The sequence below is a fragment of the Drosophila ficusphila genome, unplaced genomic scaffold, assembly GCF_018152265.1.
Source record: "Drosophila ficusphila isolate 14025-0441.05 unplaced genomic scaffold, ASM1815226v1 contig_106, whole genome shotgun sequence".
Lineage (NCBI taxonomy): Eukaryota > Metazoa > Arthropoda > Insecta > Diptera > Drosophilidae > Drosophila > Drosophila ficusphila.
Window position 1 is genome coordinate 7,304,894 of NW_025063993.1, and position 15,743 is coordinate 7,320,636.

At 43.0% G+C, this 15,743-nt stretch overlaps 2 protein-coding genes across 2 annotated transcripts in view; both read left to right on the top strand.

The window, feature by feature from the left end:
* Positions 1–345: 345 nt before the first annotated feature.
* Positions 346–15,743, top strand: part of LOC108093653 (division abnormally delayed protein) — a 69,808-nt gene continuing 54,410 nt past the window's right edge. The window contains exon 1 of the mRNA XM_043208615.1: positions 346–1,529. Coding sequence (XP_043064550.1) covers positions 1,262–1,529 — 268 coding nt within the window. The 5' untranslated portion in view covers positions 346–1,261. The remainder of the gene's footprint in view (positions 1,530–15,743) is intronic.
* Positions 9,809–12,167, top strand: LOC108096082 (probable isocitrate dehydrogenase [NAD] subunit alpha, mitochondrial). The gene is made up of 2 exons (XM_043208617.1): positions 9,809–10,996; positions 11,047–12,167. The coding sequence occupies exons 1-2, from the start codon at positions 9,889–9,891 to the stop codon at positions 12,078–12,080; spliced, it is 2,142 nt and encodes a 713-aa protein (XP_043064552.1). The 5' UTR covers positions 9,809–9,888; the 3' UTR covers positions 12,081–12,167.

Sequence of the window (15,743 nt, forward strand, 5' to 3'; positions counted from 1 at the left end):
ATTAGTCAACATATTTTGTTTTGGCTGAATAATTTGCTGATTGCTTCAAAAATGTGGTTTCCAATTTGTCATGGAATATTATTAGATATATAAACAAATTGTTTTTTAGCAATTTTTATTTTCTAATCGTAATGTGCACTTAACATTTCTGTTAGATATTCTGTTTGGTCATGTCGCACTCGTCCGGCAACATTTACTCTCTCGGCCACATGTTCGCTCTTTGGCAACATTTTCGCTCTCTCGACAGCACTTACGCTCTCTCGTCCAAATGTTGAGTCAACATGTTGCCAAGGCGAGAATCTAAGTGAAACTGAGGCGCCTCGGCTACATTCAAAGTTGGAAACAAATCCACGGCGAACGGTTCGTGCGAGCGCGTGAAAAATTCTACTTAAAGCGATTAATACGAGTAATACGAGAAAAACAAAACACAAGGTGAATTATTTCTGCGGGATATTTTCTTTAAGAATACGTTGAAATATTCAATTTACAAATTTATATTTCCAATTTATCGTTGCGCGTGCGGAAAAACTGAAAATCTCGGTGCGAAATTCGAACGGAAAAGCGATTGAAAATAAGGCGAGTGCATTTCCTCGACCTGCGAAGCTTTTGCAATTAAATCTATTTTCGCCGACATAAATACACAAGCCGTTGAAAACAAAATAGAAGAAAAACAAAACGCAATTGCTGGCAAATCAATTGCTCAAGGAATTGAAAACTATTCGCTGTTATGTCATGGAAAATCTCTGAGCGAATTTCTTAAAAAAAGTTTAACAAAATATTCGTGTGTAATTTTGTGACCATTTAAAAACTGCAAACCAACAACAACAACAACGACAGCAAAAAATTGCTAGACACGCGCGTGTTTTTTGCACACTTTTTAGCGGCTTCGAAGAGAAACTTCCACCGCTCCCCCGCGCTCTCTTCTCCTCTCAGCCGCCCACCACCCAACGTTTACTACCACTTTTATTGCTCACGCGTGTTTTTTCGGTGGCCTTTTGTTTTGTGCGCTCGTATTGGTAGCCCCAGTGTTCCGCAGTTCCTCTCTGTGTGTGTGTGAGTGTGCGTGTTAGCCGGCAAGTGCAGTTGTGTGTGTTTGTTGCCGCGAACAGCTGTTCTGCCCAGACAGCATGCAGAAGTAAATACAAGGAAATAAGAAGAGGCGAAAAGTGGTGCGAATAAGTTAAGTAAGCGGCTAAGAAATAGAAGGAAAAGCTAATTTCGCCGCATCATCCACTGTCTGGGCCAGCAAACATCCATCAAAATGGCGGCCAGGAGCATCCGGCTAGCGCAGCTTCTGTTTTTCTCTTTCCTGCTCTGCGGCCTCGCCGACATGTCAGCCGCCAAGCACCTGGACGTGGACGGGGTGCACCACCACCAGCACCACCAGCACAGCGCCACCACGCACCACCGCCGACGCCTGCAGCGGGACTCGCGGGCGAAGGACCTGCCCCCCGCCCACCAGTGCGAGAACGTCAAGAGCTACTTCGAGTCGATCGACATCAAGTCGAGTGGGACCTACAGCGAAAAAGGTAAGCACAGCACACACCGCAGCCATATGGCCAAGACATCGTAAAATCAGAAATATATAGGGGTATATATGCGGGCTAGGAGCTGGAAAGCCTCTGGGGGAAGTTCAAACTATCCATACGTTTCAGGTGCCTCGGGTGCAATTTCCATAAGTTAGGAATGAGAGAAAATATTCAATACCTAAGATATTCTAGATGTTGTGGATTAGCTTATCTTACTTGTATTACTATATGAACTTGTGAAGCTTTACTGCAAAAAAAACTTCATAAGCAGTTATTCGAAAATTAAATTAATTTTAATAACATTTATTGCACTGCAAATTATATTGCATTTATATAGATACTAAACTTTTCCAATAAAATTATGAAAATAATTAATTAGTTAAAACATATTTTTTTTTTAACGATACAAGTTTTACGATTAATAAACACTGTATATGTTCTTTAAATATGAAACTATAATTAATGGATAAATAATAAATTTACAAGCAAGATCCGTTTTCCAATGTGCATTAAAGCTTAAAGTTTAATAATTGACTGGATAAGCTTGCACGATAGACCCCAATCCGTCTTGTTAAGCAATTCATTCTTCAACCCTTTGTGCAAAATCTATTGCATCAATTGAGGACTTAACTTTAACGCTCGCCATCAGGCTTAAATACTTCAGCGAAGTAAATCGCGCGTCAGCCAAAGTTTTGGCGTCCTGCAGCTGCAGTTTCTCTTCTTTCTGCTCCCCTTAAATGCCCCCAACCCCTCTTCCACACCCCTTGAAACTTGAAAAACTGGAGGCATATGCAAATTCATTGAACTGAATGAAAGTCAGCCACTCGAGGCGAACTATGACCACTCGAACAGCCGGGCGCCGTTTGCAATTAGAAGATTGCGCATTGAGCAACGCCTCGGAAAAGTTTTCGACGTGGATAAAGTTTTTGGCCGCGGCAGGTTCATTACATCTCGCAGATACAAAGATACACTGGCGGCGTCATTTGTTATTCTGATTCCGATTCCGATTCTCTTGGCACTGCCATATCAAGTGGCACGCATCGCCAGTCGAACTGTGTGAAGGCTATGGGCGGTGTATTTATATATCCACCGATATCCACCAGATACTCGACATATTTTTGTTTATGTTATGCATATTTCACACATGAGTACGGCAAACGAGCGTCAGAAATAAAAGCAAAGTCAAAAGAAAAGGAACAATCGGATAAGATCAGAAACCAAACCAAACCGAAAACGAGCGAATGTCTATCTGTGCCACAGAGACGTGTAATTGAGTGAAAAATAATTATTATTGATTAACCGACCTTGACTCGGTATTTACGCGTTTACGCACAATTACATGATACGCAGCCAAGAACTCGCTTCGAATACAAATGAACAATATATGTTGTATGGTAGATATACATATATATATCTGACGATGATGTTGCAACTTTTTCCCCGTGCAATGCTTACTTGTCTGGAGAGGTTTTTCATTTTATTTTTATTTCTGTTTCTATTTCTTTTTACTTTTCTTGTTCTGGTTCTGGTGCTGGTGTGCTGGCTTTCCCACACGCAGGTAGTTAACGCCAAGAGGTATCTATGAGATACATTGCTGAGCAGCCCGCATCGGCGATGCCGCAAAGTGTGAAGAACCAACTGAGAGTTACAAGTGCATGTTTGTGTGTCCCGGCGACTTATCCACCTGACTGCCTGCCCAATTGAGTTGGTAGTTGCGAGTTATTAGCGTTGGCTTTGAGGAATTTCAATTTGGCTAATGCCCGACGCCGTATCTCCTCCGATCGGCACCCACACTCACACACACACACATGTATCTTGGTATCTTTGTATCTTTGCTCTGGTCGTTGCTCCTGCTTAAGTATGCCGAACTTTGTTTTCGACATTTATTTACTGTTTACATAGTTCCAATTGCGCCCTCCTCCGCCTTCCCAGTTATTTATGTATCTCTTTCTGTATCTGTATCTGTTCAGTACGTATCCGTATCTCCATCTATATCTCGTTCTGTTTGCTCTCGAGTGTGTTACTTTTACGTTTATGTGCTGTTTGTGATGCTAATCTCATGTCGGTGCCATGCATACGATAAATGCTCCTCCTCCTTCCCCATTTCTATTTTTTGTTTTTTGCCGTGCAGCTCCAGGTAGAGGCGCTCGGCATAAAACTAAATTTTAATTTAATTGCGCACACCACTCGACTGCTAATTGAGTTGCTTTTGGCCAAAAGAAGTACGAGGAGTAGTGCTAGAAATAAAGCGATATTCCCCGGCCCATTAACATGAACATTAAGCGCGTTACAAAGACGAACAGGAAGTCGTAGCAGCAGTATCTAATCATATCGCACAGTACCTCTACCTCTACCTCTACCAGTATCTGTATCTGTATCTGTTTGCCCACGGGTATCTGTATCTGGCCGAAGGCAGTTCCAATGCCCCGGCCGTGTTACTAAATATTTAAGCAACTCGTAACAGAAATTAGAGCAAACTATGAGATACGAGCCCGTGTATCCGCGTATCTCGAGCGACTGCGACAGTGAGTGCGACTATTTGTGTGTGCCGCACGGCTAGATAAGTGAAAAGTGCAAATAGAGAAGGCGAAGGCAAACGTGACTCGTTTGGAGCGGGGAAAACTGCTTGCCGGGCAACTTTTTCAAACGGATTCCATGACATGGTGATGGAGATGGAGATGGGCCAAGTGTGTGCTCATGCCTGCAGTTTTGGGTGCGTGGGCGGTGGTTATGCCGGCTTATGTCTTCAAAAGAGAGCGCGCATCCCTGGATAAAAATTTTAATTATCTCGAAAACTGCGCAAATACCCCGTACAGAAATCATTGCTGGCTCAAAGCAGCGCGCTCTTTCTGCCAATTAAAAGTTGAAGCTCCCCTTTCTGAGCGAAGGCAAATGGCATGGAACTCCACTTAAGGCTTAACGGCAAGCATAAATGTGCCAAATTTCGACTAAGCGAAATTCGTCAGAAAGTAGCTAAACCCATCAACCAGAACCGAAAAACGATCCATAACACTTATGTCGAACCGATCATAAAGTTCGTCGGCCAAATTCCAATGGCCAACGGAGAAAAACTCGTTTCCTATTTTGTTTTATTCATGAGACACATGTTTTGTTTTGCCCGGAATATCTGTTGGATAATTAAAAATTTATTTCTGTTCCAGTTGCAGCCAGAGCTACCCTTTTAGATCGACGACCACCTCCATTCAAGCGTATAACACTCATCCGAAGTTATCTCATCAATTAAGTTTTGAGTTCTTTTCAGTTGGGTTTAATTGCTGCCTTTTTCCTCCCGATCAATTAAACTCTAAGCCAGACAAAATTGTTAATTGATTTGGTGCTGGACGCAAAACTAATTACGACTGCGTTTTAAGTAGTTTCCAAAGGTTTCGTCCAGTTGCTTAATGGTTGGAAATGAGTTTTCCACTCCGCTTTCCACGGAGTCAAGGGGGAAAAGTCGATGGGTTCGTGGATAGTGGCTTAAAACTTTGCTTAATCGGTATTCATTACTGCACGTCTTTGTTTAATGCCTTGGAAAAGCTGAAACGTGGGAAAAACCCTGGGCGAAGTCTGTAGAATAAGTCTGCCATCGATAAATCACCGCTTAGAAGTTAATAAACATTTTAATTGCAGTTTGGATTTTTATAGAAATATTCTGAACACTAAACATTTCACCAAGTGCATTTAAATTGCTTTGATTTTACAAGGCTCACATAAACTATTTCCAATCTCTTTTCGAGACAACATCCGACATTTATTTGCCAGCATAAAACCATAAACTCTTCGCATAAAGCTTAAATATTGATAAGATACAACCAATCTGCTTCCTACACCTTGAATTGTACTCAAGAGTTTACCATCAATCTTAGAGAAGCGTTTTATGCTCCCGTAAATTAAACAACTCTTTCCGCTTGATGGTTAAAGAAACAGAGATCTTCATCGGCATTCCAGTCCATTGCTGATATTACACAATGCCCAAAAGCATTTTAGATTTTTTATATTTGCGCTAATTAGTTTCAATTAAAATTAACGACGCCTCTGCCCATCGATTTCACACGCATATAAAAAAGGCAAAATAAAGGCAAAAACAGGCAGCGAAACATAAAAATCTTGCCTTTGTATGTGGCCACTTTCTTAATGTTTGCTTTAGTTTTGTGTTTTTTTACACATCTGACCTCAATACCAAAGGCAATTCGAGAGTGGCTCGGTTCGGTTCGTTTTGGTTTCCAGTGTTTGCTTCAGTTCAGTGGTCGAGTTCTGTTTAATTTCTGATGGTTGTTTCAAAGGCGGAGTGATGTCATTGATTGGCTTTCTGGGTTTCTGTGCACGGAGTATCTGTTAGTTTCCAGAGATCCACGGATCCAGATGTTGCCGATGGGCTGCTCGCATTCAAATTGGTCAAATATTTCATCGTCTAACTCCCATTCATTCGGCTCTCAGGTGTGTTTGTTCATTGAGGGAACAAAACGATTTCCAGGAACACTCCGTTCTACATAACAAAACCCGAGAGGTAGTGACAATTTTTGTCGCTGGCTCGGCAAATACATATCTCATTTTCATTCATGCCTCATGCGAGTTCAGTTCACTTCATTTAAGTTCAGTTCAGGTTGGCTTAAACCGAACCTGTTTGGGTTGTAGTTAAGCTGACAAGAGGTCGTCTTGCTGTCCGCACATTTTAATTAGAATTAAGCCAAAGTGGAAGCAATTAAGTGCGAGTGTGTCCAAAGGAAGTTGTCAACTGGTCGGACTCTTCCGTTTGGCCAAGCTCGAATTCTACCTACCTATCTTCTTGGTCGATAAAGGTGAACTGGACTGCATTCCTGCGATAAGACGACCTGCAATAAGATAAGATAAAGTCCGAATGGCAACCAATTAAATATTTAGCGCTGGCCCCCTTTGTCTTGTGTATCTGCTGGATGCGCCCACGAGGGCCATAAAATGTGTGAAATTCGTCTAGGACAGGTAGTAGATACATTTGTATCTCACGCTCGTTACCTGCCAGCAGATATTTTTAAACATTCACCAGTGAATTCGTCAAGCAAACAAACAAACGCAAGAGGCTGCAGACAGCGATTGTGGATGTATCTGTATCTTGAAACTGTAAGTGTATCGCATCTGTATCTTCTTGTGACCGATTTGCTTTGGTCAATGTCGGTTGCTTATGCAACAATGATGATGCAGCAGCAGCAGAGGAGCAAAGTCAAAGCCAAATTCGCCGACGACTTACTCACTGGAAACACTTAACCCCTGCCGAATCGTACTCGATACCTTCGATACCTCTTGGTTCCGATTCTCCATCATCGTTTTCGAGTTCTTCGGCTGCCGATTCTCTTGGCGGCGGTTCATTGTTTGTCCATGTCTTTTGTGCCGCGTAATCGTTGTTTTCCAATGAACACACACACTGTGAGATACAAACGTCGCCGGATTCTTTCGGTTTTTGTGTTTTTTTGATTCATGGATGCCAGTGGCGCGTTGTTGTTCTTGATTCTTTACTTTGGATTGTTATGTTCACGGAAAAGGTAAAGGTTAATGCCTAGTGAAGTGTGCACAGCATCGAAATAGAACTCGGGGGGGGGGCTCGGGACGCAAAGATACAGATACAGATACAGAGATACAGATACAAATGCAGATAGCTGGGATACATAACTAACTAGTTGGCATTTCCGCTTCGAGTGGCGTTACCCCGGGGCAATAAAGCGTGTAATGGGATTGGGTTCTTGTCGGAAAAGCATCTTACTTAGATGATAAACACTTTTGCCACCTTTCCTGTAAACACTTTTTGCACCTCTTTGTCGCGGAGATTCCTATCATTTGCATGGCAGCAGAAGAGAAAACCTTTCGTCCCATCCCTAAATTGTTTTCGCCAACTTGTACTTACAGTGCGCCATGTCTGAGTCCGCGCATAAATCAATTATTTGCACCTAAGGCCCATAAATCATTTTGTGACGACCAACAGCAAAAGACAAACATTGGACTGGTCAAAAAGCCAGACGAACAATCGAATTAGAGGGGGTGAAACACGAAAAGCCCTCCACTGAGCCAAAAAGGCTAGCAAATTGCCGGAGTTGATTTTGTTTTCGCAATCTTTGTTTTGATTTTGTTGTCTTTTTTCTTTTTTTCTTTTTTGGGCCTAAGTGCCCTGAAAGCCGGGCTAATATGGCGTTGGCGTTCTTGTCTTGTTATCGCAGCAACAAAGGCCACAATAAAAATATAAACACACACGTACTATGTGTGAATGATTTCTGAAAATGACCAAAGGCACTTTGATTTCGTCTTTGTGTCTTTGTGTGTTTTTTAGAGCTTTGCCTCCTAAGCCAGGTTTTCTCCTCCGTCGAGTATTTCGACTCCATTCAATCGCCATCCGACGCGCTCCCTTTATTTTGTTCCCCTATTTGCTCGGCTCTTTATTCCCGCTCCTATTTGTTGTTGTACATTTATACGGTTTATTGACTTTGGCCGGAGCTTCTTTCGCTCTTAGCCAGTTTTTTGCACACTAAGCTCGCGTATAAACAAGAGTGGAAGTAAATGCAAACAATAACAAAAGTGTTAAATATGTGTAGAGGGTGTCAGCGGAGTGACTTTATATGTTCAGAAAAACAAGAAAAAATAGCTTTTAAATCAAGAAGTTCGGAATTATACAGAACAGCAAACAAATTGAATAGAGGAAAGTATAAACGTTTATAGTTTTATATGTTTCTCTTATACCATAACACAAGTTCTTGGAAAATAAAGCATCAGATTCCATTCTAAGCTACAATAAATACCTCGAAGTCTGTTATTATATTACCGTTTTAGCACCAGTCTCTAAAGTTTAGCACTCCAATTTACACTGCCCGACTGATTGACTAATTCCCTATATCTATTTGCTCCTCTCCATTTGCAGGTGCGTATTCCGAACTAAATGTCAGAGCAAACAGGGAAATGTTATCTGCTCAAATGTTTGCTTTCGCCCAGTCCTACAGCAATATATAGTAGATACAGATATCGGCGGGTATCTGGGCGGTAAGTCAGTCAGATAAGACCGCCCAAATGCGCATTCAACTAGACAGCTTGGCGATGCGACCCCTTGGCGAATTATAATTTCGGAGGTGTTCAAGTGTGGATGAGTTGAGCTCGACTGGGGATCATCAATCATTTAATAATAAATGCGCGACTTCACGCCAACGCTAGAAGCCAACCGCAACTAACTAAGAGCCAAAAACCAAAAACCAAAAAACCAAAAACAAAAGCAATCCAAAAGCGTAAAAAATCCCCCTACGCTCGCGTGGTATAGAAATCCACCAAATATGAATATAAATGAGAGCTGAGCTCTTTCAGAACATTAGGAAAATTTAATAAAACTTGAAAAGCGGGGAAAAAGGAGGGCGACGGTGGAACTTTGTGCTGCTTTGTCTGCAACTCGATGCCACCATTCACTTTTCGTTATTAATATATTTTTCGGTTAAAATTATGCTAATCCGTTGAAATATGATTATGCCGAATGACAACGGAGTGACGGGGGCGGTGGCAGGAGGGCGTGGCTGGTTGGGTCTGGTCTGGCGGATCGGTCGCATATATGTCGGCAGGTGTGCCCATTAAGTCGAGGGCTTGTGCATAATTTGATTGCCTTTCGCAGCTAATTTCGTTCACTGGGAAACCCGACCACCAAGCACTCTCGTCTAATTAAATAGATGGCGGAAATTTTCATATTAAATCATTTTGCGCGTTCTTCACCCGGGGTTGAAGTGAAACTTTTCCAATTAAAGGCAAGGCGACCTTCAAAGCAAACAAATTTCGAAAATGAAATTGCAGGCGAAAAAGTAATTTAATTAGCTTAACCCAAATAGGAATAAACAAAACGAAACGAAACCGAATCAGATTCGGAGAAAAGTCCTTTTCGCCGCAGCGTCTCCAAGTCGAAATCGAAAGGGTTGCACTGCTCGTCGCGTGTTTTTTTGGCCGAGAAAGTTTCGTTTCTTTGTCGGCGGTGGTGCCAGTCGCCAAACTTGGAGGCGCCAAGAGCAAAAGCCGCAGCAGAGTTGGCCATAAAAAGGCGCTGGCCTAAAAGCTATGCAAATTGGAACTGGAACTCGTGGCGATTCGGCCCCAAGTGTTGACTTCCGTCATCTGCAAATGAATTTTTTAAAATTCCTTCCAGTTAAAGTGGGAAAAGGAGAATAGTTATTGCTTTTAGGATCGTGGGAATAAAAAAATAGGTACATTTTTTATATTGAGCGAATTTAAAAGTAAGCAAATAAAAAGAATTTGATATAAATCAATTATTATTCAAAACTATTTCCCCTGAGCTTAAAATGTCGCATGCGTTCGTATCAATTTGTCGTAGTATTTTTCGACAGTAATTTTATCAAAATTTCTGTAGATCATGTCCGGCAAACTGCTTAAAATGTCAGTTTTTAGCAGGCCAACCACCACTGGCTTTCACACAAACCAAAGGATATTCCGACTGGTGGACGATGCCCTTATTCTGGTTGGCAAACCGATCTTCGAATTCAAGCAGCATCGAAGGTTTTTTTGGGACTTTAAAAAAAGGGAGATCCCTGTTCGGCAACAAGTTCCGCGGATCCAAAAGGTTCGTTATCCGGGAGCCAAGGAAAATCCTTTTCGTAGAAAGCCGGACTGTCTGCCCAGAAAAAATGAAGTTCTCGAGCCCATTCGCATTCAGCCGCCTCGGAATTCAATGTGTTTTTCAGTAGTTCGATTGTTTAGTAGCTCTGGCCCAAGTGGAGGATCTGGGGACCAGCCGGAAGATCGCGAGGGAAAACTTATTAAGTTCCCAGGGGGATCAAGTTCTGAAAAACCGCAAGCAGGGAAAGTTGAAATCTCAAAAAAAGAAGCGCTAACTTCTGACTCAGAAAAATCAACTACGAAGGAATCTAGTGAATCAGATATTGTATCAGAGATATCAGGAAACCTATCGAATAAGGACTCAACTTCTGATACACAACTCACAAAAGCTTTGGATAAGTCAGGAAAAGGCTGCAAAGATGATGAACTAAATAAAGTTATGCTTAAAGATTCGATCAACTTGTCAGTTGGTAAGGATTCCAGTGATCCCATCGGAATCCAGTCTCAGCCTCCCGAGACAAGTCAAAGTGCCAGCAAATCTCCAAGTGGAGGTAAGCCACCCACCAAACCTCCTTCAGGACCCACTCCTCCACCTAAACCGCCGGCAAAAAAATCAAAGACAGATCAAAAAGGAGCCCAACCTCCAAATAAAGCAGCAGCAGGAGGTAGTTCTCCCAATAAGCCACCCACTAGTGCTCCCAGTAAACCACCAACTGCCGCTAAGCCTCCCAATAAACCACCCACTGATGCTAAATCTCCCAGTAAACCACCTGCTCCCAGCAAAGCTCCACCTGCAAGTAAGGCTCCAAGTAAATCCCCCAGTCCGGCTCCAACCGCTGGCAATCCTCCCAGTAAACCTCCAACTAAGCCACCTGGCAAGTCTCCAACTGGAGGTCAACCACCCAGTAAAACGCCAGCGGGACCAACACCACCCACTTCCGGAGGAGACAAAAAGGCGGAGCTACAGGTGCACCCAGAGTAATCACCTTGATGCCCGGCGATGGCATTGGACCGGAGATATCGATGGCCGTGATTAAAATCCTCGAGGCTGCCAAGGCACCTCTGGTTTTCGAGCCCGTGGACGTGACCCCTGTGATGGATAAGCGAGGACAGACTTCGGTGCCTGAGGCGGTGATCGAGAGCATGAACCGCACGAAGGTGGGCCTCAAGGGACCCCTGATGACCCCAGTGGGTGGTGGCTTCCGCTCCCTGAACCTCACTCTCCGCCAGCTCTTCAATCTCTACGCCAACGTTCGACCCTGTCGATCTCTTCCCGGAGTGGAGACCATTTACGGGGATGTGGACATAGTGACCATTCGCGAGAACACCGAAGGCGAGTACTCCGGCATAGAACACACTCTGGTCAGCGGAGTGGTGCAGAGCATCAAGCTGATCACCCGGAACGCCTCACTCCGGGTGGCCGAGTACGCCTTCCAGTACGCTTTGGAAATGAAGAGGAAGAAGGTTACGGCCGTGGCCGAAATGTATGTGATGCGGATGTCGGATGGGCTGTTCCTGCGATGTGTTCGGGAAATGGCCGAGAAGTACAAGAGCCAAATGGAAAAGGCTGGCATTGTTTACGAGGAGTCGAACATGACCACCGTCTGTTTGAATATCGTGCAGGACCCAAAGCGATACGATGTGCTGGTCCTGCCCAATCTGTACGGAGATATCATTTCGGACACGTGTGCCGGATTGATCGGAGGATTGGGTCTGACGCCCTCGGGAAACGTGGGCACCGAAGGCGCCATTTTCGAGTCGGTGCATGGAACGGCTCCGGATATTGCCGGCAAGGACTTGGCCAATCCCACGGCCTTGCTGCTATCCTCCGTGATGATGTTGCACTACATTGGGTTGCACGAGCAGGCGGACAACATAGAACAGGCCGCGCTGAAGACCATCAGAGATGATAATATACGAACCATGGACTTGGGCGGCAAGGCAAAGTGCTCCGAGTTCACCGATGCTCTAATCAAAAACCTAAAGTAACTTGGGATCAAGTGATTCTATTCGGACAAATCTTAGTTAGCTTTTACTTTGTACAAATAAAATTCAAGTTGTCTATTCAATGATTAATTTAAACATAAATTAATCAATCCATGGCCAGAAATAGTTAGAATAACAATCGAGTTACCCATGCCTTTTACACAATCGACCAACCTTCCTCCCCTTCCTCCATTTAATTTGTGAAAATTCAATAAAAGCAACTCCCTTTCGTGGCGAAATGACTTTGTCAAAGCGTCCCTACCCGGCATGAGTTATCTGATGGCTCCGATCACACTAATTTTGCAACAGGCTGCGGAGTAACCAAACATCACAGGAAACCGCCAGCTCCGTCCGAGAGTCAAAAGCCAGAGCCAGACAGAATCGGCAGAGACCACAATGCCACTCCGATCCCGTGCCGAAAAACCCCCACCATCCCGAAAATTCCCAGCCAGCCAGTCTAACCAGTGCCAAAGTCAAAGTCGGACTGACTGCCAGAGAACCCAGAACCCAGAACCCAGAGTCAGTCAGTCTCTTTGGCCCGCTGCAAGTCATCAACCGCAGCACATGGTGACTCGCAACTGGTAACTGCTGACTGCTAACTGGTAACTGGGAACTCAAAACTGAAAACTGAAAACAGGGAACTGGGAACTGGGAACTCTCGTTCCTGCCCACTCCACTCAACCCAATACCACTCCTCTTTGGCCAAGTTACGTTGCATTTTTACATGCATGTTCTGCTCTGTTCTGTTCTGTTCAGCTCAGTTCAACTCGGGTCCCAGCACAAACTGAAACTCAAACTCCGACTGTGAGTCGACTCCTCGGTGTGCTGCGTTTAAAAGCAAAGAGCCGGCTCCTAAACAAACCGAAACTACTAGCCAACAGCAGCAGCAAAACAAGTAAAAGCAATGTAGTTAATGGGCAAAGACTTGACGATACCCTGTCAAGGATAATTTCGTAATATTTGAAGTCTACTTTAAGGCATTTCTTTGCGGAGCGAAGATCTTTGTTAATCAAATCGGAAGAGAGATATAAACTTTTAGTTTGGAAATTGTTTGTAATATAAGTAGTTGTTTATCAATTTAACTAAATCTTGTAGATTCTAAATGTATTGCATTGATTTTTTGGTAGAAAAAAAAACATTTTCAAAATTGGTTAACTATTCAGTAATCTTTTAAATTCTCTAACCTTTTAGTTCGTGGAAAATCAACTATTACCATTAATTTTTGTTTTCTATAGTAGAACATATATTTTCAATAGCAAACTTAAATTTTTTGTTCAGTAGAAGTTATGTTAAAGTGTTGTTTTTAGATGGACATTTAGAAGCTATATACCTATTCTATAAGTTTAAACACTGGGTACGAAAAGAACAACAAGTAAGGGCACTCCTTGGTTCGAGGTTCAGTGGAGCGTGCAAGAAAAAAGAACAGGAAGAAAATGCCACAGAATCAGCCAAAGAGTCATATAAAAATTAAAAAGAAACCAAAGGAAAAAATTTAATTTTGTGTGCTAGAACGAGACAGACTCTCTTGGTGGTTATCCGTGTGTGTGGTTGTGTGGGGTTGTGTGTGTGTGTGAGTGCATTTCAAAGAATTTTGATAAACAACAAAACCGGCGGAGGAAAAGAGAAAGAGGTTTCGAGGACCCGAGCAAAGCCAAAAGATAAACTCCGTTTTGTGTATGTGAAACAAAAGTCGAGAATTTTTCAACGCACAGTAACCGGTTTTCGGTTTCATTTTCCCCAAAAAAATCTAAAAAAAAGACTGAAAACTTCTGAAGCTGACACCATGAGCGTGGTCAGGAAGCGAAAAAGGGGGTGGACTGGGGAGGGGAGCGGCTGAGAAGAAAGGGGGTCGAGTGCAACTGGAGGCGGCCTAGTTGTCGCTGTCTTCCATTCATAAAACCCTCAACTGCAACTGCAACTACAACTGCAAATGCAGTGGCCGCCCAATTGGAATTGGCCAAAACACGCAAAGGCCAAGTTCTGCTGACTCGAATCGGGTGTTTTCGTTTTTCGTTTACATTTTTCCAGCGAATTCTGGCACAATTGCGAATAGAGGAAAAACTGGGCGCCATAATTGCCATGCACCATGCCACTCCGCTCATTAGAATGCTAATTTGTAAATGCAATCCGTCGGCTGGTCTTTTTTGCCAGAGCTGTGAACATTTGTGCCCTCGTAATTGCCCCCGCGGACTTGATTTCCCGGGAAATGCCGCAATCCGAGTACCACGAATGATGGCTGATGGGTAGCGAATTATATGTGTTTAATGCCAGATCAGACAATGTAAACAGATTTAAATGGAGGCACTGGAAACCGAAATGAGATCACTTCTCCGCGCAAATAGAACGCTAATGATCGAAGGTTGCCAAGCAAGGAATTCGCAGAAACTACTAAAACACAGGCATTTTAATCGCTTACCAGTATTTTATCTATCTTAACGAGTAATTAGCAAGTCACACTGGCTAGATAAGCAAAGTATTTCATATTTATAACACTTGGCGTGCGCATATTGATTGCGAAAGTAATCAGCGAACTTTGGGGCTACTTGACTATTTATAGTTATCTGACCGCTTTTGATTTATTTCTTCAAGGGACTCCGTTTCATTCATTCTTTTCGGCTTACTTTTCCATTAGCCGATAAGTTCACTCATCTGTAACCCCGTTGGCTCCTCGAAAAGGGGTTAGTTTGCGGAGTTAACCCCAACTTGAAAACTGATTTCCCTTGTTCGAACACACACTTAAACGCCCAACCCGTCGACCCACCAGACTCAAACCCACTGACATGGGTTCCCGGCACTTTTACAAAGATTTACGACCGCTGTCAATAGAGCTTTGCATAACACAAACTTCCACTCGGCGGCAGAAACAAAACAGCGGCTGCTGAAAAAGTGTTTTCGAATTTAAATCTATTTGTCACTTGCAAAACTTTTGCTACCTTTTCACTCGTTCAATGGCAATCGCACAAAGGTCCGACCATCGGACGCTGGCCAAACCAAAAAAAAGGTAATGCAAAGTGGCAGTTACAAATTTGCTGAAATCAAATGCGGGATGAACAAAAACAAGAGGTGGAGCAAAAAGGGAGACCGGAAAATATATGGGGCGGAGCAGCAAAATGTTCCATTTAAATGAGTCGGATGGCCTACACTCGGGTGGGTGTCCGTCGAAACTGCTCGATTGGTTTTGCCAAGGCCCAAACCAAACCACCACCCTTGTTACATTTCTCCTAATGCCCTTTTCAATCGTGGTAGCCTCCCCAAATCCCTGAGAGGCTAAACACCCCATTGCACGGACAAGTGGGAGGGGTCATAAAGAGTGTTATGAGTCCAGGAACACCCTATTTTAAACAATTGTATAAGGATCTAAAAAAGATAAGAGTAATTCTTCCTCACTTATATTGAAATGTTATGAAATTACAGTATTAAATAAAATTTAATAGGAATTTATTAATTAATTAGGAGTAGTTTCCTAAATCAAGTTGTTTATAAAAACAGTTATTGAATCGCATGACTTAAGGTTTAAATATTAATAATATTTTTTATAACTGCTTTTATATTGTTCAATTAAATGTATCGTATTTGATATACCCTCCCCTCACAAGTATTACTGGGTATGCAATCCCCCATCTAGATGGAGCAATAAGAAAGCAAGGAGAACAAAAAAAATGATTT

Coding starts and splice junctions, on each gene's coding strand:
- LOC108096082 (XM_043208617.1), top strand. CDS start 9,889: ATGTCCGGCAAACTGCTTAAAATGTCAGTTTTTAGCAGGCCAACCACC. Junction 10,997..11,046: donor AACTGGAGGTCAACCACCCA/GTAAAACGCCAG, acceptor GGAGACAAAAAG/GCGGAGCTACAGGTGCACCC.